We start from the raw sequence: 23,878 nt of genomic DNA, 5'->3' as shown, positions 1-23,878 counted from the left end.
TTCGCTTCTGCGAGGATTGGCCCTGCAAAAGATTGTATGCGTCTGCCCTGCAATAGACTGACGTCCCACCCAGGGTGTACCCTGCCTTGGGCCCATTGCTTAGCGCGATAGACTGCAGCTCCCCCACAACCCTGAAATGGACCAAGTTTTAGCATGTTAGACACAGAATGGAAAGGAAGATGATAACTAAAATCACGTCACCATGGTTTCGATTGTAATCGATATGGCGACTGAGAATCTAATTAAGATAAGATCACCTTATTGGCCATATACAATTTCTTGCATTAGGAATTTGTCATTTTTCACATACCCCAGCTTGCTCTCCATGAGACACACAGACTGGGAGAGAGAAGCTTGGGGTCAGAGCACAGGGTCAGCCATTTATACGGCACCCCTGGAGCAGCTGGGGTTGAGGGCCTTGCTCAGGGGCCCAACGGAGTAGGATTCCTCTTCCGGCCATGGGATTTGAACCAGCAACCTTCCAGCCACAGCCCAATTGAGTATGTGTTGTTAAGTGATGCACGTGTGAGCTTTGTATGTACAGTGAAACCAAGGCTTAAATAAAACCTAGCTGAAGAAAAGATGATTACAGTATACAGTATATGACGAGCTCCTAATCCCAGTCAAGGAAACAAGTTGCCTGATTACAGTGTTTGCAAGTTTTGTTTTCTACAAGTTTTTCTAATTTAATTTACAGTATCACTAGTTTAGTATGACTGTCAACTTTCTAAACATGGAGTTCGGAGATGTATTCCAGAAATCAGCTTTGACTGGCGGCATAGCTTGGTAGCTTCTTCAAATGCAGTTTCATGTAGTTCCCAGTTGTCCTTTTCTGTGTTTCATTGATTTAGTAATTAGCATTATCCCAGTGTTACAGAGATGGGATTACAATAACTGTAAATACAAATACCGAGACAGCTGAGAGTGCTTTCTTGCTCCCTGTTTATCTCAACTGATGAGTCGGGGCCCAGTTGGAAGAGAATAACAGCAAATCCGATATTATCTTCAAGGACAGGATTGAGAACCTCTTATCTAGAGGTGGAAGATGAGGTGTCAAAGTTCTTCATAGGTACCTTCTTCAAAATCATCGTCCTGTCATACAGGAAGTTTTTTTTCTGTAACTGCCCATAATACTTAGCATTGAATAAGATCGCTTTAAATAAATCCTCCAATTTTGCTATAACACGCAAACTACACTTGTTTATTGCCTTTAGAAGAACTTTAGATCATGTCATGCAAATTGTAAATTTCAGTGGTTCTAATAAAGACTCTTGTAACTGCCATTCCTTAGTTTTACTGTTTTATACCCAGTTCTAATATTTATAACCAGTTGTAAGTCCAAAAACATCCATTGCCTTTCATTAAGAACTAAGAACATGTCTTTTATGTGGAACTTTATCAAAAATCCTCTGAAAAATCTTATTGCTTTTTCACTTTTCCAGTTTGCGAGTCCACATCTCTATTGCTTTTTACGTTTAGCTGTTTATTACGTATCATATAAATTATAACAACCTCTGTAGAGACGAGGAAGTATCTTATAAATTATAATAACGTATCACGACAAGGCGGGCCTGCAGGCGATCCAACCAATCAACGCCAACACAAAATGAATATTTAATAAAGGGGAGGGGTTATTCCGACTAAATGGGCGGTGCTAATGACGTTCCAAAACAAACAAAATGCCTGGTATGTTCTGGACGTTCTATTTTTTTCTGGAGGCTTCTGCTCAGCTGATTATGACGTTACAGAGTGTAACAGTTCTAGGGTGGCTTGACTGATCTAGCACACTATTATAATAAGAGCAGAAGTGTCTTTATTAAAATTGCGTATCTGCGTGGTACATAAAAACGAGCAAAGCAGTCCGGTACACTTCGAAATAACAGCAGGTTCGTCGACAACGTCACTGGGAAAAACGCGTTTTAATTGGATCCCCGGGAACCGTTTGGAAGCGCATTCCAGTCTCTCCAAAATACTTCATTCCCATTTAAAGGAAGGATCGTGGAACTGTATCTCTGCGCCTTTCCAAAAGGTAAGATGTCGGCGTGTTTTTTTTGTGTGTGGTCTGATCAGCGTGTGTCATTTCTTTCCCAAAGAACGTTATTTATGTTGCGTTCATGGCGTGTCATGTCGAGCACAAAAAAAAAGTTTTTAATCGTTACATCTATCATAAAGACTAGGCTACGTTCTGATCCAGATCTGCGTTGTGTGCTATTTAACGCGCACCCTCTGACTGGAAGTCGTTGTTCAGAGATGAAATTGGTGTGTACGGAGAATCTGCAGCTGTTGAGAAGCCTGTGTGAGCACGGCATTCTCTTGAAATAACACGCACTAGAGCTGTAGTTTCTAGACATGGGCACCAGAAATTCACGGGGGGATTTTAGGGGTGCAGTCAGGACACGATCATTCACTGATTGCTGAACATGCTGCGTAAACTGAAGTTAGTCGTTTCGTCTGACTGCCTATGCGCGGAATTGCATGGTTTGATATCAGTATTATAGAACAGCAATTTACATAAAAAATGACTAATCCTTGGGATTGTGATTTCTATGTATTGATTTTAACGTGCCTCAAATTGTTCCTATTGAATGGGTATCGGATTTCATGTGAATAATTTAAATGTGAACATTTGTAATGATTATACTGTGGTCAAGTGTTTCTTAGCATTGCTCAAGATTTTGTTTCGCGGATAAGGAGTTTTTCTTTGCCATATGTTTTCCAAACGCATGAAAACAACACACGCGTGTATTATGTTTTAATGTAAATCTTTGTGTTCCGTCAAATTAGACTCTCCTTAACGTTTTGTGTACAGTAATTGGGATTTTGCTTAGGAATTAATGAATACTTAATAAAAGATACTTTTGTAGCTAAAAGGGCTCTGATTTTGTAAGTTACAGTATGAGCTGTGCTTGTTGGTAAGAACTCATATGTAGGCTGTTGCTCAGGAAGGAAGTGAGTTGCGACAACTACATGAAAGTGCATTTAAAACCAAGAACCGCAGGCACTTCTTTACACAAAGGGTGGTGGGAGCGTGGAACAAGCAGCACAGCCATGTTGTTGAAGCCAATACCTTGGTTTGTTTCAGGAAACAGCTGGATGAGATCCTCAGACCAATAAGCCACTGACTACCAAATTGGCTTGAAAGGGCCAACCTGGGCGTCTGTTCTTCTGCCAAGGCATGCTATGCTATGTTATGTTCAATGGGCTGGATGGCCTCCTACCATTTGTAACCCTTGGTAAAATTGTATGTTTCAGTGAATCTCTATGTGAAAAGAAGTTGACACAACCTCTACATGGTACGAAATGAAACCAAAAATCTTTCTGTAAGTCATATGGCAAAATGACTATTCATTTGCTGATTTTAACAACATCTAAAAAAAAAATGTGGCATGTCAAAATGGTTAGGCATCCTTCCAGTTCATTCATTGCTACTTTTTACGTTGTGTTTTTCAAAGGCCCCAAAACTTGACTGACTTGTTGGGACGAATACTTTGACCCTTCCAACCCGTAACTGTTGTTCTGCCTACGTTCAGCCCCTATGGATTCCTCTAAGCTGTTGTCTGAGAAGTTGAAAATAGGCATAATTCACTCTTACAAATCAGGAGAGGGCTGTGAAAAGGTCTCTGAAAGTCAAGGCAGCATTCGGAAGACCCCAAAAATCTTAGATTAGAACTCCTCAGAAACTGGTTAGATCTGCAACGCAGAAAACACAGATCGCTAAGAAGGACCTGCAGAAAAGTTTAGCTGACAGTTATAACTAACAGTGAAGTGATCCACAGGTCCACAGTGTAGCACTGCTTGCACAAAAATGATCTGCACGGGAGCTTTGTCAGAAGAAACCTTTTCTACAAACCTCATCACACGAATCAACATCTTTCACTTGATCACTTTATTGGCCATAGACAATTTCTTGCATATCCCATACCCCAGCTTGCTCACCATGAGACACACAGACAGGGAGAGAAGCTTGGGGTCAGAGCGCAGGGTCAGTCATTTATACGGCGTCCCTGGAGCAGTTGGGGTCAAGGGCCTTGCTCAGGGGCCCAACGGAGTAGGATTCCTCTGCCGGCCGCGGGATACGAACCAGCAACCTTCCAGCCACAGGCGCAGATCCTTAATACATCTAATGTATGCAAAACAAAACCTCCATAAGCTGGAAACGTTTTGGAACAAAGTACTGTGGACTGATTAAAAGAAAATTGAACTTTTGGACCACAACCACAGAAGATCCATGTGGAGAAAAACAGGTGAAGCATTTGAAGAAAAGAACACCTTGCCAACTGTTAAGCATGGGGGTGGATCTGTTATGCTTTGGGGATTGTGTGGCAGCCAGTGGCACGGGAAATATTGTGTGGGCAAAAGAAAGAATGGATTCAACTAAAGTTCAACTAATCTTAGAAACTGACTGGCCGCGAGTCAGTGAAGAAATTGAAGCTGAAAAGTGGATGGACGTTTCAACTAGACAATGATACAAAACAAACCTCAAAATCAGATTAAGGTTTTGGAAGGGAATGACCTTCACAGTCCCCAGACTTGAAATTATTGAAAATCTTTGGGGAGATCTCAGACATGCAGGGCATGCAAGAAGACCTAAAAATACTTCTGTGCTGGAAGAGTGGGGGAAAAAATGCAGATGCTTGGAAAGAAAGGCTATTGGAATCGTTTGTGATTTCTATTAAAGGATATTTACTAAGTACTGACATTTAGGGTGGCCAAACCTTTGCACCTGCCACATTCAGTGTTTTATTATTTTGAAAATAATAGACCCACGGAACATAAAACTCTACAAAACCTAATAAACCCACAAAACTAAATAAATACTGTATGTGCATTAAAATTTGCAGGAAGATGGCATGTTTAAGTTTGCACCACACAGAGGATGTGTCGACTTCTTTACACTTCAAATTCAGCGAAACATACAATTTGACCAGGGTTGCTCAAACTTTTGCACAGAACTGTTCATTTTCCCAGACTCTTTCTCCTTTTCATCTACCAGAAGGACATAGTTTAAAATAAAAAAAAGATTATTTTCATCTGTCCTTCCTACTCTCCTCATTTAAATCTCACCAGTAGTCCTTAGGTTTTGTGAAGTAAGAGGTAGTAATACATACCAATGCAACAAAATGGCACAGATGTGAAACAGGGGGGGAAGGAAAATATTGAAATTGCCACTTCCAAGCAGATCATGCAGTGATCTTTCACAATACTAATTGAATCGGCCAGATAATCTCATTTACATTTTCACTTTCAGCGAAATTATCATCTAAGTGTTTAGGTGTGTATAGAGTTTTCATGACTATGGGTACATACAGTGACTAATGTAAGTAATAACAGTGGTTTAGTTGGTTTCATGTAGTCTAAACAACAGCGTACAGTGTACCATTAAATTTTTACTTAGCATTTTTTCAACCAAACCCTTCCATCCATTTTCTAACAATTTATCCAATACAGGGTCATAGGGAAAATGGAGCCCATCCTGGCATGCACTGGGTACAAGGTGGGATATACCCTGGATGAGATGCATATCCATTACAGGGCTCACAGGGCTACCACAGACACACACACCAGGGCTAATTTCCCTAGAAGCCAATTAATCCTCCAGTATTCCTTTCTGTGGGAGAGAAAACTGGAGCACATAGTGAAAGCCCATATGAACATGGGGAGAACATACAAACTCCACACAGAAAGCACCCCAGATAACAGAATTGAACCCAGGACCCCAGCGCTGTGAGGCAGCAATGTTAACCACTGCGCCACTATGCTGCCCATTCGTTCTGTAAAATTTGTCAGGGGCGCAGCAAGAATTTACACTCTTTCCATCTCCTTTATTGAAACGTGTAACTGATAGACTATCTTTTATACAGATCCCAAACTGGAATTGCTGATCGTTTTAGTGCTGAGCTGTATGGCAACAAATCCTATGCCTTTTGGATGTGCTGCTCTGCCATACCTATATGCAGAACTATTCATGATGTGACGTGTTCTTCCCAGCGCCTGACAGGAGAGTCAGCACTGACTGGAGGAGCAGAGCGTCTCCCATTGACATCACTGCAAACCTGCAATCCAGGAGAATGCAGGAGTAGCTGGTCTCTAGAAAGCTAAGAAACCCCATGCCAACCAATTATCAAACCTATGATAGTTTTGTATTGTCACAATTTCCCATTTTATTTCTAATATCTGTAATCTAACAAGAAATATCTATAGGCCTGCTAACCAGTTTGTATTGAGCAACTATAGCTTACTGAAATCACTGCATAGAGAAAGAAAAGTTTGCTATTAGCTTTTAGTATAACCCATTTGTACTTAATCAAACATTATACTGGACTACATTTCATAACCAACTCAACAAATAACTTCAACCACACATATACTATGTATTGTATCAATATTATACCTTTGTCTATTTATCTCTGGGCTTTTGTATGCAGCTTCCTTGAGTGCTAAACACAGCACACTTTGACCTTGAGAATGGCTGACAAGTTTTCTATTGTGACAGTTAAAATAATCAAATGATGCCATTTATTTTAAAATAATTTGTTTCTTTTTGAATCATGTTACAATAATCTATTTGCGGCATTTCTGCACCCATCTTGGCGGGACTGGGACACGCAGAAGTTTTACGTTTTAGCACTGAAATGCAATCTCACACTTCAAATAGTCTTCAATACAGGTCGGTAATGCAGTGATTAAAGTTAAATTGTGAAATTCAGCCGGTTCTGTTTTGGATAGAAACTTTTAACGGTAACAATATGAATCAGAATCTCTTACTTACCTTCAGTGAAATAATCTTCAAAGTGTTTAGGTGCCAATGGATATGTTATGCCTATGGACAAAGCAACAAATGCTCCTAATGAAAATAATAACTGGCTTTTTCCTAGAAATGGCTGAATGGGCCTCCTGTCATTCATAATGGCTCTTTTGTTCTTATTTTGAACTTTCTTTTCGCCTATGACAACTGCACAATTTTTGTTGCATTTGGTATTCCGTAACTCAGCTGGAAGAGCTTAATGTAACATTTAATGCACATCCTGTAATTCTTTAGTTTTCTGTAGAGAACCTACACATGCCGTACCTATTGAAATTGCTTTCAGTGGGCTGTGGTGAAAAAAAGCATGGCGCCTTGTCTGTGGGAGAAATCTGAACACCAGAGTGGGCCCTGTTTTGAGTTGGGAAACGATGACCTATTGAATCTTCACACGCCTTGTGGGATTGGCTTTTCTGTTATCATTCCAAGCACCGTACAAAGTTCAAGGTAGTGAGTTACAGTGAAAATAAAAGGTTGGTTAGCAGACCTATTTCTTGTTTTTCATGCAATGTGTTTGCTTCTTAATTTTATTCTGCAAAATATTAATTGGAAGATGCTTTGAACCTGTATCATACCTATGATTTATCAGCCATTGCTGCTAGGAGTACGTCTGCCATTACTGACCAGATCTCTGTGTTTAAGGTTTTATCTGTGCCTGTGTAGCTCTTTGTAAGTAAAGATACATTTTGTTTTACATCCCTTGTCATTATTTCTGCTTCAATGAACCTAATTTAATGGTTTCTGTCAGCCTGGGAATTGCTGTAAGAATTTTTCACGTTTGAGTGTAAGGATTGATTTTGCTTAAAGCAGTAAGCCACAAATTCTAAGCACTTGATTGTTGCATCAAATGAAACAGCCCTGGATTATTTTCCAAATACGGGTATAGTCAAAGAAACCTTATATTTAATATGATTTATATTGCTTGTTTGTTGAAAGAACTCAAAGGAGAATGACCAGACTGCTTTATGGTCTGACAAGGATGTTAAATGTGGCCAGATTTATTTAAAGACGTGCTGTGTAATGTCATGTTAATATAGTAGCAGTGGATTCCCCTGGCTCTGTATCAGAAGGTGGTGGACAGTGTCCGTTTGAGGACTGCTGCCTTCATTACGACTAAGGCCTGACTTGAGTAACGGGGCTCAGTGGCACTAAGTGTGTGCTAGGAATTCCTGGTGGAAGGATACGAGGATCCTGTGCAGACGCAGGAGTGGGTAGTTGACAGGGCAGGCGAACAATCCAATGTGATAGGCGAGTTCGTGGTCCAAAGGAAAAGGGTGTTTCAGTAGCCAGGAAGAGCGATAGAAGCGAACAATCCGAAGCAAGAGGCAAGGTCGTGATCAAAAGGGTTAGTAAGGTTAGTCGTAATCCGGAGAGAACACAGGAGGCAAACAGTCCGAGACGAGAGGCGAGGTCCAAAGTCGAAAAGGCAGAAGGGGAGTCCAGAATCCAGGATATACGAGGTACGGGGGAAAACGCCAGGTAGAGCTCTCAAGGAGTAGACTTAATAACGAGCAGCAGGAAGCAGGTTAGGATGGTGTAAATAGCGCGGCGTGCCGCACGGTAGAGCGTTTGCAGGTGGGTTAACGCGTGCGGCGGCGCTTGTTAATAATAACCCGCTGCTGGTGCTGATTAGATCGTTTAAGAGTTGGTCTCTGCTGGCTGGCGGTCGTGACAGTGTGTTGCAGACAGTGACATCACCTTCCTTAAAAACCTACAATAGACAGTGGAGAATCCTCCCACTGCAGAGGGTCTGGCCTTTTGTGCAGGGTGTACAGGGGTTTGGAGCCCATGAGTGACTGTGATTGGATCCCAGGTGGGGCACCTCACAGCTGCACCTCTGGCCAGCACCCTATTAAATCCCGTACAGACATCGAGCAACGAGCGTAAGGTGGGACACACCCTGGATGTGGCAGCAGTCCATCACAAGGCACACACACAACTCACACTAGGGTCAGGACCTGGAGAAAACCCAGACGAACACGGGGAGAACATACAAACTCCACACAGACAGCACCCCAGGAATTGAACTTGGATCCCCAGCTCTGCAAGTCATTGCACTACTGTGCTCTCCCCTTGTAATAATGTGCGGTTAAAAAGAATATCAAGCATCTGTCACACATTCGTGTTTTGCTAGGCTGTTCTTTGCCTAAATACTTCTTTTTTTTTTCTAACAGGCAGGAGGAGAAGGCGAGTGATTCTGAATCCGTGAGGGAAGACATGGTGGATTATTATAATGTTTTGGGAGTTGCACGTGATGCCTCTCAAGAAGATATTAAAAAGGCGTAAGTACAGCTAGGCTGGCTGCATTGTTTTTTTGCCGTTTTTGATGTTCGACGCCAGCCAAAACGTGAAATATTATATCGCTTTTGTATTTGCAGCGGTTTTAGTCTTTTAGGATAAAAGCTTGTACTTTCCACTTTCAGAAACTGAAATATTTAAACTCTGAGAAATTCAAATCATCCTATTAGCTTGCTCAGGCACAGCAGTCTTCCAATAGAATTGAAGGATCATAACAAGGTAGCACTCCCCCTATAAATGAACACAAAACATATTTAAAATCTTACTGAACTGTGCCACTGTAAAAGTCCAGTTTACCATTGTGCCACATCATTGTCGTTAATCCCTAATACAGCTACTGACACAGTCAAAAGGTAAAATCCCCAATCCTTTGTGGCATACTAAATTTCTGACCTCTGACTGATTATCGTATTATCATTGGGTGCTATGGTGACAACCACATCCTCACGCAGCTATCTTGCATTCTGGAAATATTTGGCTAAGTATAAACCAGTGAAGTGCGTTCTGTCCGAGTTCACAGTGGCTGCTCCTGTGTTTGTTTTGCTTTATTTTTAGGTACCGAAAGCTGGCTTTGCGGTGGCACCCTGACAAGAACCCAGACAACAAGGAACAGGCAGAACAGAAATTCAAAGAGATAGCAGAAGCCTATGAAGTTCTGTCAGACAGTAGGTATTCCTGTGTTCCAGGTCTTAACAAACGTGTAGATGGCTTAAGAACCAACAGCTCCCTTAGGAAAATGCTCAACACCGGATTTTCCTATTTAATGTCATGCTTGTATCTGACTTCAGAATGAACAAGTTAGTATTCGGTCTCAAAAAGTGACAAATCACTCCTTGAGCTGTTTTTATATAGTTTCTCTTCTTGAGATAGGAGGTGTGATGTCACAATAGAAACCAAAAAAATATGAAGACTTTGCCTGTTGCAAAATGCAATACTCTTTTAAAGCAAAATTCCTTCACAACTGTCATGTTTGGGTTTGAGAATGCTCAAATTGTTTGACAAGCATGAAAGTTTGTATTATTATTTCTTCATTTTTGCCACCTTTCAATATACAGACCTTCAAAGTAATTTGATAAATTAGAGATGTTCACTACATCTAATTTATGAGGACTATTTCCTGAAAAATCTATCCAGACCCTTTAAATGTTATCAAATGTTGCAGGACAACAAATGATACTTGCACAACCTTTTCAAATCAGTTTTTGTACGGCCAGAACACAAACTCAAACAGAACATTTTTTTAATTCAAAATTAGTTATTGGCCATTATCTTAAAGACAGTCAAAAACAGAAATATGCTTCTTGCATAAGTATTTAGACAGACCTCTAAATGCTCTGGCAACTATAAGTTGACACAGATGAAAGAAATTGCCCTAAAAAGGACATAATTGCCTTACCATTGACCTGTGTCTGTGCACCATTGAAGTGAGTGTTACATTTACTGGATAAAAACCCCAGTCTGCTTAGGGATCGTTGGTCAGGCAGTGAATCTGAAGGAAAGGTATGAAAATGAAGACTAATGCTTAGAAGAGCATTCTAAGGAAGTTGGAGATTAAGTGATAAAAATGGATAAATTAGGCAAAGGGTACCAAAAATATCAAAGTGTTTGGATATCCCAGTGAGCACTGTTGACTGAATAATCACGAAATGGAAGCTGCATCACACAACCCACTCAAGGACATTCACCCTTGTGTTCTTGAGCCACTCCAGCGTTGCTTTGGCCCATTAAAATACTGATTGGAAAAAGATGTATAAGTATCACTTGTAATCTAGCGATATTTGAAAATGGGGTCTGAATACTTTTGCAGAGCGCTGTATTTCATGAAACTTAAGTAGAGCAGCGGCATTTTGTTAAAACATCTTAAACTCTAAATAGATTAAAAACACATATTTATGACCTTTAACATAATTGGTTCGTAATAGAAATAGTAACGATGTGGAAGACATACATGGTACAAACAAGACAATTTCTGCGAATTCAGGGGAAAACAAATTTTTCTAAGTTTTAGATTTTTGGCAGCTCCAGCATTTTTTTGGCATTCAGAAAAGTGAAATTACATTTGGGTAGTGGCATGGCGGTTAGCACTGCTGCGGAGATTTTCGGTCCTGTGGTAGATGTGTGGTACTCTCTACGTGTGGAGTTTGCACGTTGTCCTTGAGTTTGTTTTCTTCAGTTTTCTCCCATCTTCCAAAGGCACGTGTGTTCAGTTCAGGGGAAAAAGTGACCTGGAAGATAATTTTCCACACCCATGGCTCTTTAATGCTTATTAATCTTTCAGATGTTTTGTAAAGTCCTTTGTGCCACAAATGTGTTCTCTTGCAAGTATGGCGTACTCTGTCAGTGACAATAGCACTGACAGTGACACTTTAAAACATTACTAGCTGTTGCAGCAGCTGGTGTAGCACTGGTAGAGAATGGTAGAAAATGTGAAACCAGTTAGCAATGAATTAAGTCTAGTAGTTAAAGAGAATAACCAAAAATAACAGGTGGATCTAAATTAGAGCTAGTGATAGCTGTTTATGGAGTGCAGGGGCACTATGAAAATATTTAAGTTATGTGGAATGCCTTTACAGCTTCTGGATACCTGGTAAGTACTTTCTTCTTGCAATTGGCTCAATACTTTATGGCTAAAAGCATGTTAATATTGGAAAGTGAGTACTAGGTAATCCCCTCAGTGAAAACCATACAGTACGCAGCTATCAACTGACACAGAAATACTGAAATATAAAATAGTAACCTGGTGCTAGCAGAAAAACACTTTCTGAATCACATTTCATGCAACAGCATAATTCTTTAGGACCCAGCTTGAGACATTTCAAGTGGTTTCGGTGAAAGAAATTGTCTTGCGGACTAGATGATGGTGGGAATGTTGATTTTACTAGTGTATGTGCTTTAAATGTTTAGCCATCTACTTGTACACCAATAAGCAATCGGGTTTTCACCGAAAAAAATCTTGAGTGTGTTCTGACGGTTCTTTTTTGTTCAGGAACCAAGCGGGAGGCTTATGACTCATATGGAAAGGATGGATTGTCTGGTGCAGGTACGAAAAATAGCTAACCCACTTCCGTACAAACTCTGATCTGCAGTGTTTCCTGCTTTTTTTACATTAGGGATACTGAAGCTGCCAAGGTTTCGTTGTAAAATTGTAAATATTAATGAGGGCTGGATAGAGGATGCTGTGTGTCATACTGCTTGCATCAAAGCTCATAAAACACCTCAAGGAAAGGCAAACTAGATAAGGCTCTGAATTAATGAAACACAGAATGTAAAGCAACATAATTATGCAGCTATTTGAGATTTAATTTTAAGTTTATTCGCATACATTTAAGCTCCCATGCTCCTTCTCTTGAAAGCCCAATAGAGACGTACAAAGAAAATTTAATAGAGATATGGTGATTTTCTTGAACTGAAACAAGATGAACTTTTGCTGTTAGTTTCCCTCGTTACCACACTGCGTTGCTTTTGACAGTTAAACGGGCGCTGCTTACAGAGACGTTACAGGATCGTTTTGGAGATCAAAAAGACGGTAGAGCCCGCGTCTAATACGAAAAGAGACCTTTTTTTTAAACAACCGGATTCACCAGATTATTTTGTACACAGTAGGACAATTGTAAGAAAAGGGAGAGGGCCAGACGTTTTCCTGTGCGGGGGTACAATGCAATTTGATTGAAATTGGCGTTTGCTACTGTTTTTGTTCAGGAGAAATAGGGCAGCCTGTTTGTTGTGATCCTGTGAGGCAGGACGGGGGAATTCTTGTGCTCTGGTCTGTGTTAACGGTAGAGTTTAACGGCGCACTGTCTCTCTTCCTCTCTTGTTCCATTCTTTCCAGGGTCTCGGGGACCCGGCACGACGGACTTCCCGGGATTCACCTTCACATTCCGCAGCCCCGACGAGGTCTTCAGGGAGTTTTTCGGCGGCCAAGATCCATTTGCAAGTTTCTTCGGTGAGTTAATTGGTCAATAAGAAGGTGGTTTCCTCTGCTTGGGGAAATGCCAACTTTCTCGTCCCCTTAAGTCAAGTATTCCAGAATAAAGCTGCTTTCTCTGCTTCTGATTTCCTTGTCGTGGTTTCAGCTTACTGCAGTGTTTATAGTGATGTTCTCGATCTGTTTTTTTTTTCCAGCCAGTTATTGATTCCTACAATTACTGATACATGAGCATTCTTTTTGCTTCATAATGTGATGCAGCAAAATGATTCATTTTATGTCAGTTGATCATGTATTTCTTTTTGCTGCAACATTCAACAGAATGAAAAACTGAAAAGAAAAATCCAAAGCTTAATGAATGTTGAGTCATACATAATCACCCTTTTGAATCAGTACTTGGTGGAAGTGTCTTTGGCGCAGTTACAGATACATGCCAAATACATTCTGGCGCACTATGGCTGCCGTCGCATCATCCAGGTGGATGCTGCACATTGGTGGTGGTGGAGGGGAGTCCCCATTACCTGTAAAGCGCTTTGAGTGGAGTGTCCAGAAAAGTGCTATATAAGTGTAAGCAATTATAATTAATTATAATTATGCCTTTTGGATGAGACCTTATCAACTTTGCACGCTGGAAGGGTGCAGTGTTCACTCCTTCTTTGCGTATGTGCTTATGACAGAGGAGTCTGTCAACGAGGCACAGGTAGCACTGGAAAACACACAAATCACACACTTTCCGCCGACAGGTTGCTAGCTAGTTCCTGAGGGTGCACACTCGAGGATTGGCTGGTGACTGCCGGTTATTAGCCATTTGTTAATTGGAGGCACAGATACATACAGAAGCATGCACGGTAATTGTCTGTTCATTTGAGTGTTGCTATTGTGTGAATGGAGAGCACTCTCACATTGAATGATTCTTACTGTTTGTTTTGTCTGTTGTTCGAGACGTCCGGGTTGTGCCAGCCTATGGTGGCTTTGAAGGGCCAAACCTAACCCCCCGTTCTAAAGGTATATTTATAGTGTAAAGGGAAGAACCACATGCATGTGTATAGGGGGGAAATTCCATTTTTGTTTTCTGTTTTGAAAAGAGTACAAGAGAAGTGATCAAATGTTATTTTGGATACATCTATTTTTCTCTTTCTTTTGTGAACAGACTGAATGAATTATGGAATTGTGAACTATTTTGTGTGTAAAAAGATAATGGTTCATTCCAGGGGGGAGGGGCTTACACACAATATAAGCTGCTCCTCTTCCTAGGGAGTTGTTGCTTGGTTGGTGGGTAGTTGGGTGTGTTGGAGATAGAGTTCTAACTGGTTTTGTGGTGATTTCTTTCTGTTCTGGATTTAAGAACTGTTTTTTTTATCAACTTTTGTTCCCCATTTTTCATTTTTCTTACTGGGAAGAGGAGCACTGTAAATAAATTGCACTTGATATAGCTGAGTGCTTTGCGGTGGTGCCATCGTCATTTCAGAAAATGGACCTACTTTGACCATTGGTCAGGCAATTTTGTGACATTGCTCAATCTCTGTTAAGCTGGTTGGGGATCATGTACAAAGTTGCCATTGGCCTCATGGTAGAATCCCTAATGAGTTTCCTCCTTGTGCACTGCTCAGTTTTGCCAGGGACAGCCTAATATAGGCATTATGTGTATGATTCAATCCACCTTTCACTTTTTAATAATCACCTGCACTGCTTTCAGAGGGTTGTGTTGGAACCTCCTTGGTCTTCATGGTTGACTGTTTGCTTGAAGAGACGGATTCCCAAATCATGTGAAACACTATCATTGCCTGCAGTTCCCAGGATAGGGATCTTTTCAATCCCGTTAATTGTGATAATGTAATTGAGGTTTTGTACATGCATAGTCCTAGAAGTAAAATGAGAGAGAAAAATATGCTGATATTTTAAGGACCTAAAAAAATTCTCATTCAATTCTCCCACCATCACTTCCCTGATGTTACAGTGGCTGATTCTTTGGTCTGTTCCACTGGGCGTTGTCACCATGTTTGTGAAATGCCTGTTAATTACATGTCCTCGTCTTGACCTCACAGGCCCCAGATCCGGTCAAGGCATTCTGTCATTGTGTCCTCTGCCTTCCTCCTAGACGATTTCAGCCCCTTCTCCGGGATTCATGGAAGTCCTGGCAGCTCCCGGCTTGGACCAAGCCGATTCTTTTCCTTCCCTTCCACAGGAGGTAAGGTATGGCGTTGGGACCAGCACAAGTCATTCCAGTTTCGCGTCTGCTGTTCCGTTTGAAGATTTGAAGCTGCTGCCTCATGCCTGATTGTGTCAATGCACTTGCAGTTTCAGTGCTGTGCCTTTGAATATAAATATGAACCTGAGGAGGAATCATAATGGTGAAAGCTCAGTATTTTAAGATAGCAACATGCTCAAGGAGAATCTTTGTAATGATTAACATGTCATACAAGATGCCCATTGACATTACATGTAAGGTTTTTCTCTCTCGTTTCACCTTGTAGAAACACCTCGATCGCTTGTTTTTAATATTATAGAGTCTAACTGGTGGAAAAACAGACTATTTCTTTACTTCTTCATTTCCTTGGGTTCAGTCTCCATTAGCAGTAATGACATCTGAGAGTTTAGACCTGCGAATGTATCTTGTATGATTGTCTGAAAGCCCAGCACAAGATTTGGAAGGAAAAACAAAAGGAGCTGAACTTAGATATGTACCAAGGTCTTATTCTTTTTTTTTCCCACTCCCTCAACTCGAGCACCTTTCTTTGCAGTGAACTTCACTTCCTTCTCATCTTCTATGGGGGGCATGGATGGGATGGGCAGTGCAATGGGTGGTTTCCGGTCTGTGTCTACGTCAACCAGGATAGTCAACGGGAAACGGACCACCACCAAAAAGTAAGGCTTCTTTCTGCTGCTCTCCACTGAGGAGGCGTCCAGAGATTTTGACTAACAAACAGATAAGTTCGAGCTTTCTTTCTGCGATTGATATCGGTAAGAAAACAAGACCCACCATTTTGTGTCTTTGTTCTGAAAATCCGTGCACAGTGCATTCCATACTTCTTAAATGAAACAAGTAATGTTGTTCATTCTTGGTATCCCCCAACGACTGTCCTTCTACAGCTTCTGTGTGACCACTAGTTTTAATGCCTAATAAATATTAAATGTGCATGCCATATCAAAGCACATAATAGACAGATCCTAAGATCACAATTGGCTGTTATGTTTCTTCTCACTATAAGAAAAGGCACATGCCTTCAGACAGCCTTGCCATGATCAGAGTGATCAACTTTGAAACGGGCCACACAGCTGGCTCAATGTTATGTCTCAGTTACCACTTGTACAGTAGGTGTAGACTGATATAAATGTAGTGAACAGATGTAAGGTTATTATATCAGATCCTACCTGCACACTTTGGCTCTTCATCCTCATACTACACCCTTTGCTACTATATGGTAGATGGAAAGGTACAATTTACCCCCAAACCATCCATGGGTATTTATCTAATCTTTATATTTTATTTGCACAAGCTTTACATTCTCCAACAGCACGGTGACTGTGTCACTTTGGCAGATGGTCATTGGTCATTTTGGCAGCTGCAACTGCATTTTCAGTTTGAGCTGGCTGTCTGTGAAGGTGCAAAATAGCGAGAGACTTGGTATATAATGTGAGACTTCCGTCTTCCATCCAGTTCGATTTGGGCAACTGGACGCAAAGAGCTTTGAGGATATCTCAAGTTCTGTGATAAGATGATCTCCTTTCTGTTTGTCTGGGATGTCTTGTTTTTGCAAGCGGTCTTCAGTCTGAATAGGGTAGTATGCAAGGTTAGAACTGAGAGGAGACTGTTTGGTGGAGGAGGCCTGTTCCTTTGTAATTTAGTAGCTAAGTGAATCTTAAATTTTATGCAGCTGATTTGTGACTGTTTTGACTGGGGGATTTTATTAGGATAACAATCGTTACCCATTAGATCAGAGAGCTCAATGTGAGGAACAACTGAATTACATGAGCCTAAAATATTAAAGAGAAAACCCGATCATAATAACAGCTTGATTTGTAAGCAAATTTTATATATTCACAATCAAACACCCCCTATTTTTAGTGAATACCCGTGAATGTCACTTAAAAACTATGTGTTGATCTGTGGTTTCTTTTGTCCTATCACAGTAATCTGGTAGAATAATGAACAAGGCAGCAAATTAAAAAAACCCGAATACATACTGTATTTACAGTTACTAATAGTGACACACATTCACAATGATTGCTACTATTTTCACAAGAATTGTGAGGATCTGGGTTCAGCCTTTTCCCGTATCAGGGAAACAAATCTCAACCCTGCAAATGAAGCACCATAAGGAACAACTTAAAGGCAATGGGTTCATTTACTCAAGACAAAGTATGTGTATCTCCCTAAACAGATGTTGACAGATGTTAAATGAGATGAATGAATCTAGGGAAGAAAGTGGAGGTATGTCTGTGTGGTTATAGGAGACAAACAGGTCTCAGAGGAGGCAGGATTTTTCTCCCATGATACTTAATGTAAGTGGGACGTTAGATTCCTCAGAAATCTCCCACTGGGTGTCAGAACGTAACTTTTTGGTTAGCCCAGTTAAGAGACCTGACGCTAGCAAACTTACGCCAAACCTAAAAAGAATTAATGGGACTCTAGTGGAGCTTTAAATATCCCCTTTGAAGCCCAAAAATAGAATGGCTGCTTGCTCCACTGTTTTTCACAGGCACAGAATGGATACAAGTCATAGTCATGTGCCAAGGGGACCCCGTGGGGTAGAAAACGAGAGGAGCGCAAGAATTCTAAGGACGTTTTACAACTATAAGCGCCACAGAACTACCTCTTTTCAACTCTTTAGAAGCCCAACATATACTTATAGTAATCCGATATGCCAGCTGTTCCTGTAATGAAATGAGTAGTGTATGCTGTTTGTACTGTAAAACTGTAAATTGCTTTGGGTCTAGGACTTTCTTAGGGCTGCAACTGATACAAGTCTTCCTGTCAAGTACACTCATTCAAGAGCAGCACTGATGTCCAGCTTTGTTCTGAATAAGCTGTCACTACGTTCCCATGAGGTTGCATGCTGTTTGTCGCACTCTCCTACTCTCTCATAATAACCAAAGCGAGTTGGTGGGTGACATGATAAATGTTAATGACTTAGAGTACAGATTTATTATACTGTACATTTTCAAGCCACCTTGCTAGAGGATTGATTTCCAACCCTAACGAGTAAATACAGAAGCTTCAGTGTTAAGGTGTGATACATGTCGGTTAAGACTTGACTGAATTTGTGCTCAGCTTGTTTCTTCCCGTCTTGATTATTAGGATCCGAGAGAATGGCCAAGAAAGAATTGAGATTGAGGAGGACGGGGTGCTGAAAACTGTTTTAATCAATGGCAAGTATCCTTTTTTTGCCTTTGTTGGGAATATTAAAATCAGGTTCCCTGATTTCAGCAACAGTATTTTATACCCTATCGCATTACAATGTGAAATCTGCCTGAACTCCTTTTTTAAACAAAACTCCATGGGCATGATTGCATTCCAGAATATGAAAACTCAAATTTGAAAGGAAAAAGTTAAATTTAAAATTTAGGGGTGGAGCGGTAGCACTGTGGCTAAGGATCTGCACCTGTGGCTGGAAGGTTGCTGGTTCGAAACCCGGGGCTGGCAGAAGAATCCTACTCTGTTGGGCCCCTGAGCAAGGCCCTTAACCCAAACTGGTCCAGGGGCGCCGTATAAATGGTTAACCCTGCACTCTGACCCCAAGCTTCTCTCCCTGTCTGTGTGTCTCATGGAGAGCAAGCTGGGGTATGCGAAAAAAGCCAAATTCCTAATGCAAGAAATTATGTATGGCTAATAAAGTGATCTTATCTTATCAAATGCAAAGGGAAGCAATTGGATATTGCATTTCCTACTCTGTAGCGTGAAATATGCACAGGTGAAATATCTGCATCTGTGACCAGGATTCCTCAAGACACAGTGCAGACTGGCTCAGAGCCCCTGGGGTAGGGTAGGGATTAGCCAGCCAGATCTCTTTCAGCTCCCAGGGAAGTAGCGATCCCTTCTGAGTTCCTGGGTGATATCAGGGAAGCATGGGTCTCTCCTTCAGTCCACGCTGACTCTCTGGGGCACTGCTGCAGAGCTTCTAAATGCCAAGAGCAGAACAGCTCCATGTGTGGGTAGGTCTGCACACCCTCGTCCCACCATGCTGGTACAGGCATCATCACTGTGAGCCAAGATGTCAAGATACCGACATATGATTAATCTTTGGTGGTTATATAATCAACGGATAATAATGGTAAATTCTGACTGATTCAAAATGTGTGGAATGCATCTGAAAGGACCAGGTTTTAGTAAACATTGCCAGTTTATTTACAATGATCAAATATCACCAAGTCACTCTCAGCCATTTTGTGTCACGGTCACAGAAATGTTAGAACATTAGAATATTTAAAAGCCAAAGGAAGCCATCAGGCCCAAATAGCTTGCAAGCTGCTAGTAGATAATAGATATTTGGATCTGATTTTCAGCTGTGCACAGCCAAAATTAGAAGGAGCAAAGCAATGTACTTCTGGGATCCTTTAATATGCTTATTTAAAAGGGAAGGTGTCAAGAGACTAATAATAATCCTTGCACTTTTCTGGTCACTCTCTACTCAAAGCACTTTACAGTTAATGGTGGACTTCCCTATAGTGTATAGTGCATGATGGATGATGCGATGGCAGCCAAACAGCACCAGTACGCTCACCACACACCAGCTGTGAGTGGGGAGTAGAGCAAAGTGATGAAGCCAGTTCAGAGATGGGGATTATTAGGAGGTAATGATTGGTTAAGGCCAGGGGGAAATTTGGCCAGGACTCTTTTCGAGAAACTCCCTGGGATTTTGAATGACCAGGACATTGGTCCAGCAGCAGCCTCAGCTTTCCCAGGAGGTCTCCCGTCCAGGTACTGGCCAGGCTCACACCTGCTGAGCCTCAGTGGGCTGCCCGTTGTGAGTTGCAGGGTGATGTAGCTTCACACAGATAAACACTTACTGACGAAGTCCCCCGATCGGTCCCTGCAGGTGTTGAGGATGAGATGGCCCTGGCCCTGGAGCTCAGCCGGCGAGAGCAGCAGAATCCTCCACAGCAGTCTCTCCTGGATCAGAGCGGGCTCCGCCATGGGACTCCAACTCAGAGATCCTTCAGCTCCGACCCGTTTTTCAGCTACCGGGACAGCACCGACGAAGAAGACGAAGACCTGCAGATGGCCCTGGCCTATAGCCTCTCAGAGATGGATGGGAAGCACAGAGCAGGTGTGCACACAGCAGGGCAGGGGGGCAGGAAGGAAGTGGGAAGGGGTGGAGAAAAGGCAGGGCCTATTAGGGGGAGCCAGAGGGGTGGGGCCACTGAGGAGCCGAGAGGAGGGGCAGAGAGGACTACTCCCTCCAGCAGGAGGCGGGAGGCGGAGAGTCAGGGCGGAGCCAAGGCCGGGGAGAGCAGAACTCCCAGGATCCCACGCCAGGAAGGCAGCTCACAGGGCCCGCAAGAAGAGGAGAAGGGGACGGCAGCAGAAACCAATGACAAAAAGAAACGATTTAAGTGTTTAGTGTGTTGAGACAAAGACGAGATGTGCCTTGGTCAAACATAGACCTGGGCAAGCTAACTAACGCTCGTCTTTAAAGGGATGTCTTGACGTCAGGTGCGTTAGTCCTGTCCTGGAGCATGTGCAGTGCTGTGGCAGATGGTTTCTGAAACAGGAAGTGCTGTGATGAGTTTCTCTTTTATTAAGGGTTGTTTGTTCATGCATATATTTGGGGAATGCAGATTTTTTCAGAGGTTAGTGCCATATAACACTAGACATAATGTGGTTTTCTACTTGTTTTGACTTGTCGTTAAGCCCACCACCATGAGTACACGAAAACATGCATATACTGTACGTATGGTGTACAAAGATTATGAATCAGCTTTGACAGTTTTACCCCTGCATAATGTGAATTCACAAAATACTATGCATTTGTAATAAGGTTGTTCTGAGGGTTTTTTAAGGTTTTCTTGGTGCCAAGACATATGATGCTCCTTACAGCATACCTCGTTAGTTGGAGAGAGAAAGATTAGTGCAATTGGGTTCATCATTTTGTTTTTCTTCACCCTGTCTTTCAGGTCATATAGAGCGATGACTTTACTGTAGTTTGCCTCCCGGGTTGCCACAGGGATTAATGACATCATCACACAGTGGCTTCAGAATAAACTCATTCATAGCTCAGTTATTGTTGGTTGTATGGATCATTTCCCAGCTGTTTGGTTTTATATATGAAAACCTATTAGAGCACTTCTGTGAGTTGATAAAAACCACGATTTAAGAAAATCCTATGCACATAAATGCCTTATGTTGGTTTTTCATGTGTTGTTTTCAATATTAATTTAATATTAGTATTTTTACACTTTATCGGTTAAAATTTGAATTTAAGAATGCTCTGATTTGAAATATTGAGAGCATTGACATGCATTCAAGCTTTCAATGAAGAAATTCAGTTTCCTTGGGGGAATTCAGAACAAAGCAATAACATTGCACTTGCTAATTAATTAAGGATACTAAGGCACTTTCACCCTGATTATAAACATGGCCCAGTAGTTCTCTGAAGGAACTGTTTGTGTTTTAAATGAACAAAATGCGTGCTATTTGTTCAAGGTTGTTTTTTGGTGGGGGAAACAAATTAGAATTTAAAGTCTGTATTTAAATAGCAAAGTCGGGGAAATTTAAACTTGCGCTCATTGTGTATTGAAGAACATGGTGAGAGACTGAAAATTGTGTAGAAGGACAAGCTCGTAGCTAGAAAAACACTTCTCTTGCTCCAACACATGCTGGGAGCCTACACCCATGACTTCAGCTCAATTACAAGTAGATAATGTCTAAAGGTTTTAGGAAATAAGGTGTCTGGTCCCAAAACTGTATTATGATAACTCGTAATGCTTCTGGCAATTTAATTTCACCTAAACATTTGTCCAATTAATCCCTGTCAGCATGCCAGGAGGTGAAACATATTAACTGCTACATAGCAGTTTTTTGTATATTAGTCAGAGGAAGAGTTCTTACGCATAAGTTACTCAGTGTCCTATTTTTAAAATACATTCAGAGAGCTGACTGAGTTCATTTCTCTCCACCAAATGATAGGTAGGCTGTCACTGAAAAGCACTTTACTCTGGATACAGAGTTTTTTCCTGCCTTCTTCAGCTTACTGGGGATGTGATATGCTGTAACCCAACAGTTACTTGCATTTACTCATACTTACAGTTGAGTTTGTGACAATCAATTGCACATTACTGGTTATGCAGCTAAAAAGGAGAATGTTATACATTTTGTAGTTAACAGTCTTACTATATGAAGGATGTTTTTTTTCCCCACAATCATCACAAGAGCAGATTCCTTGTGTCCTGCTTCTAGCCTTTGAAGTGGCTTCATTGTGTGTCCACCTCTTTCTTTGTTAGTGAGAAAACTTTCTCTGAGCTTTGTGTGTTTTTGGGAATCTGAACAAGTTCGAACAGCAAGCGTTTTCTCTGACGGGCATGTTCATTCGAATTGCTCGAAAGACCTGTCCCCGTTTTGCTTGTTGATGGCTACTTAGAAAAGAAAAAAAATGAACTAATTTAAGAGTTTTTTTTTTCCATTGTAAAATAAAATAAGGCTACTAATGGCTACTTTGGTGGAAACTGAAGAGTAAAAAAAAATTCAGAAGCAGCGATTCAGCTGGACTGTCCTTCAGGTCCAGTGTGTTAAATTAGTTTACATGAGAATGGTAAATATCTGTTCATTTGCTGAAGAAAGCAAAAAAACAATATTGAAATGATCAATAACTTATTTTTCCTCAGAGATGTAAAATTGTATATGTGCATAATGGAGACCGGAGCAAAAGCCTGATGATTCCTTGTTTTATCATCAGCTGAGGGAGTCATGAAAGAAGAATATCTTGACATTTAGTTTACCTTAGTCATTTAGTACCAGAATGTGGAATGTATCAGCTGCCAAAGTGCTGTGGTGCCTGAATTTCTCATCAAGTTCTGGTTAATGGAAACTAATTACTGTACTTATTATGGGACAGTTCGACAGACTGGAGTGTAAAGCTGATGGTCTGTGGCACAACAGTTGCTATTTGAGAAATGAAGATCCTCAGTTTCTACTTCCCAGTCAGCCTTATTTGCAGTGTGGAACAAAACATTTGGACCTTTTGGACTGATGGCACAAGTTTGTGTTGGGAGGCATTGAGTTCCCTGGTCTTTGCTCCCTGTGGATATTGCCTTCATTAGATGCGCTTGTTCTTGAAATCGGCCACATCGCTGAACAATCTGAGAGAGTGGAAAGGGAGCGACGTTGTTGTGAACCAGCGTGGTTTGGTTTCAGTCGCGCAAATGTCAGCCATATTGATTTGAGAAACAGTCGGAATTACGTGCGTGAGGGGAATGAAACGGAAACCTCTGATCTTTTCACCTTTGATGTCTTAATGAATACTTGAATATTCCGAGTCCTAGCACCGCATCTGCACTGATGACAGCTGAAGCACTGTATTGTTAATCGTGAGCTCTGAACACTGCCGCTATTCTTGCACTCTAATATACAGTATAAGGAAGGAAATTCAGAGGAGGAGATGTTGGAAATGCTTTCCCTCAAAAGCTTGTGACTTAAATGTAAAACGCGTTTCTTTGCATTTTCTGATGTTAATTGTAAAACGGGATTTGTAATCGCTGTTGTAATGCACCTCTTACAATAAAGAATACGTGGCAATTAAGAAGGAGTACGCAGAATGTTGTGGAATACAAATCGTCCGGCACTGTACTTCAGGCAACGTAAGATGGATGACTTGTTCAGGACAAACAGGTGAATTTTGAACAGCATATGCATGTAT

The 23,878-nt window shown here is 41.3% G+C and overlaps 1 protein-coding gene across 3 annotated transcripts; it reads left to right on the top strand.

Moving 5' to 3' along the window:
- Window positions 1–1,286: 1,286 nt before the first annotated feature.
- Window positions 1,287–23,761, top strand: dnajb2 (DnaJ heat shock protein family (Hsp40) member B2). Of its 3 annotated transcripts, none has more exons than XM_088930296.1 (9): window positions 1,291–2,029; window positions 8,977–9,084; window positions 9,656–9,765; window positions 12,087–12,140; window positions 12,930–13,043; window positions 15,124–15,213; window positions 15,767–15,890; window positions 18,325–18,395; window positions 20,063–23,761. In XM_088930296.1, the coding sequence occupies exons 2-9, from the start codon at window positions 9,020–9,022 to the stop codon at window positions 20,593–20,595; spliced, it is 1,161 nt and encodes a 386-aa protein (XP_088786422.1). In that variant the 5' UTR covers window positions 1,291–2,029; window positions 8,977–9,019; the 3' UTR covers window positions 20,596–23,761. The 3 variants fall into 3 exon arrangements, with proteins under 3 accessions (XP_088786424.1, XP_088786422.1, XP_088786423.1); XM_088930297.1 differs by lacking the exon at window positions 1,291–2,029 and adding an exon at window positions 2,063–7,275; XM_088930298.1 differs by lacking the exon at window positions 15,124–15,213 and having other exon boundaries at window positions 1,287–2,029.
- The last annotated feature ends 117 nt before the right edge of the window (window positions 23,762–23,878 follow it).

This window comes from Atractosteus spatula, chromosome 13 (assembly GCF_055471065.1).
Source record: "Atractosteus spatula isolate fAtrSpa1 chromosome 13, fAtrSpa1.hap1, whole genome shotgun sequence".
Lineage (NCBI taxonomy): Eukaryota > Metazoa > Chordata > Actinopteri > Semionotiformes > Lepisosteidae > Atractosteus > Atractosteus spatula.
The sequence above is the reverse complement of the archived record's forward strand: the minus strand, read 5'-3'. Positions and strand labels throughout refer to the sequence as shown.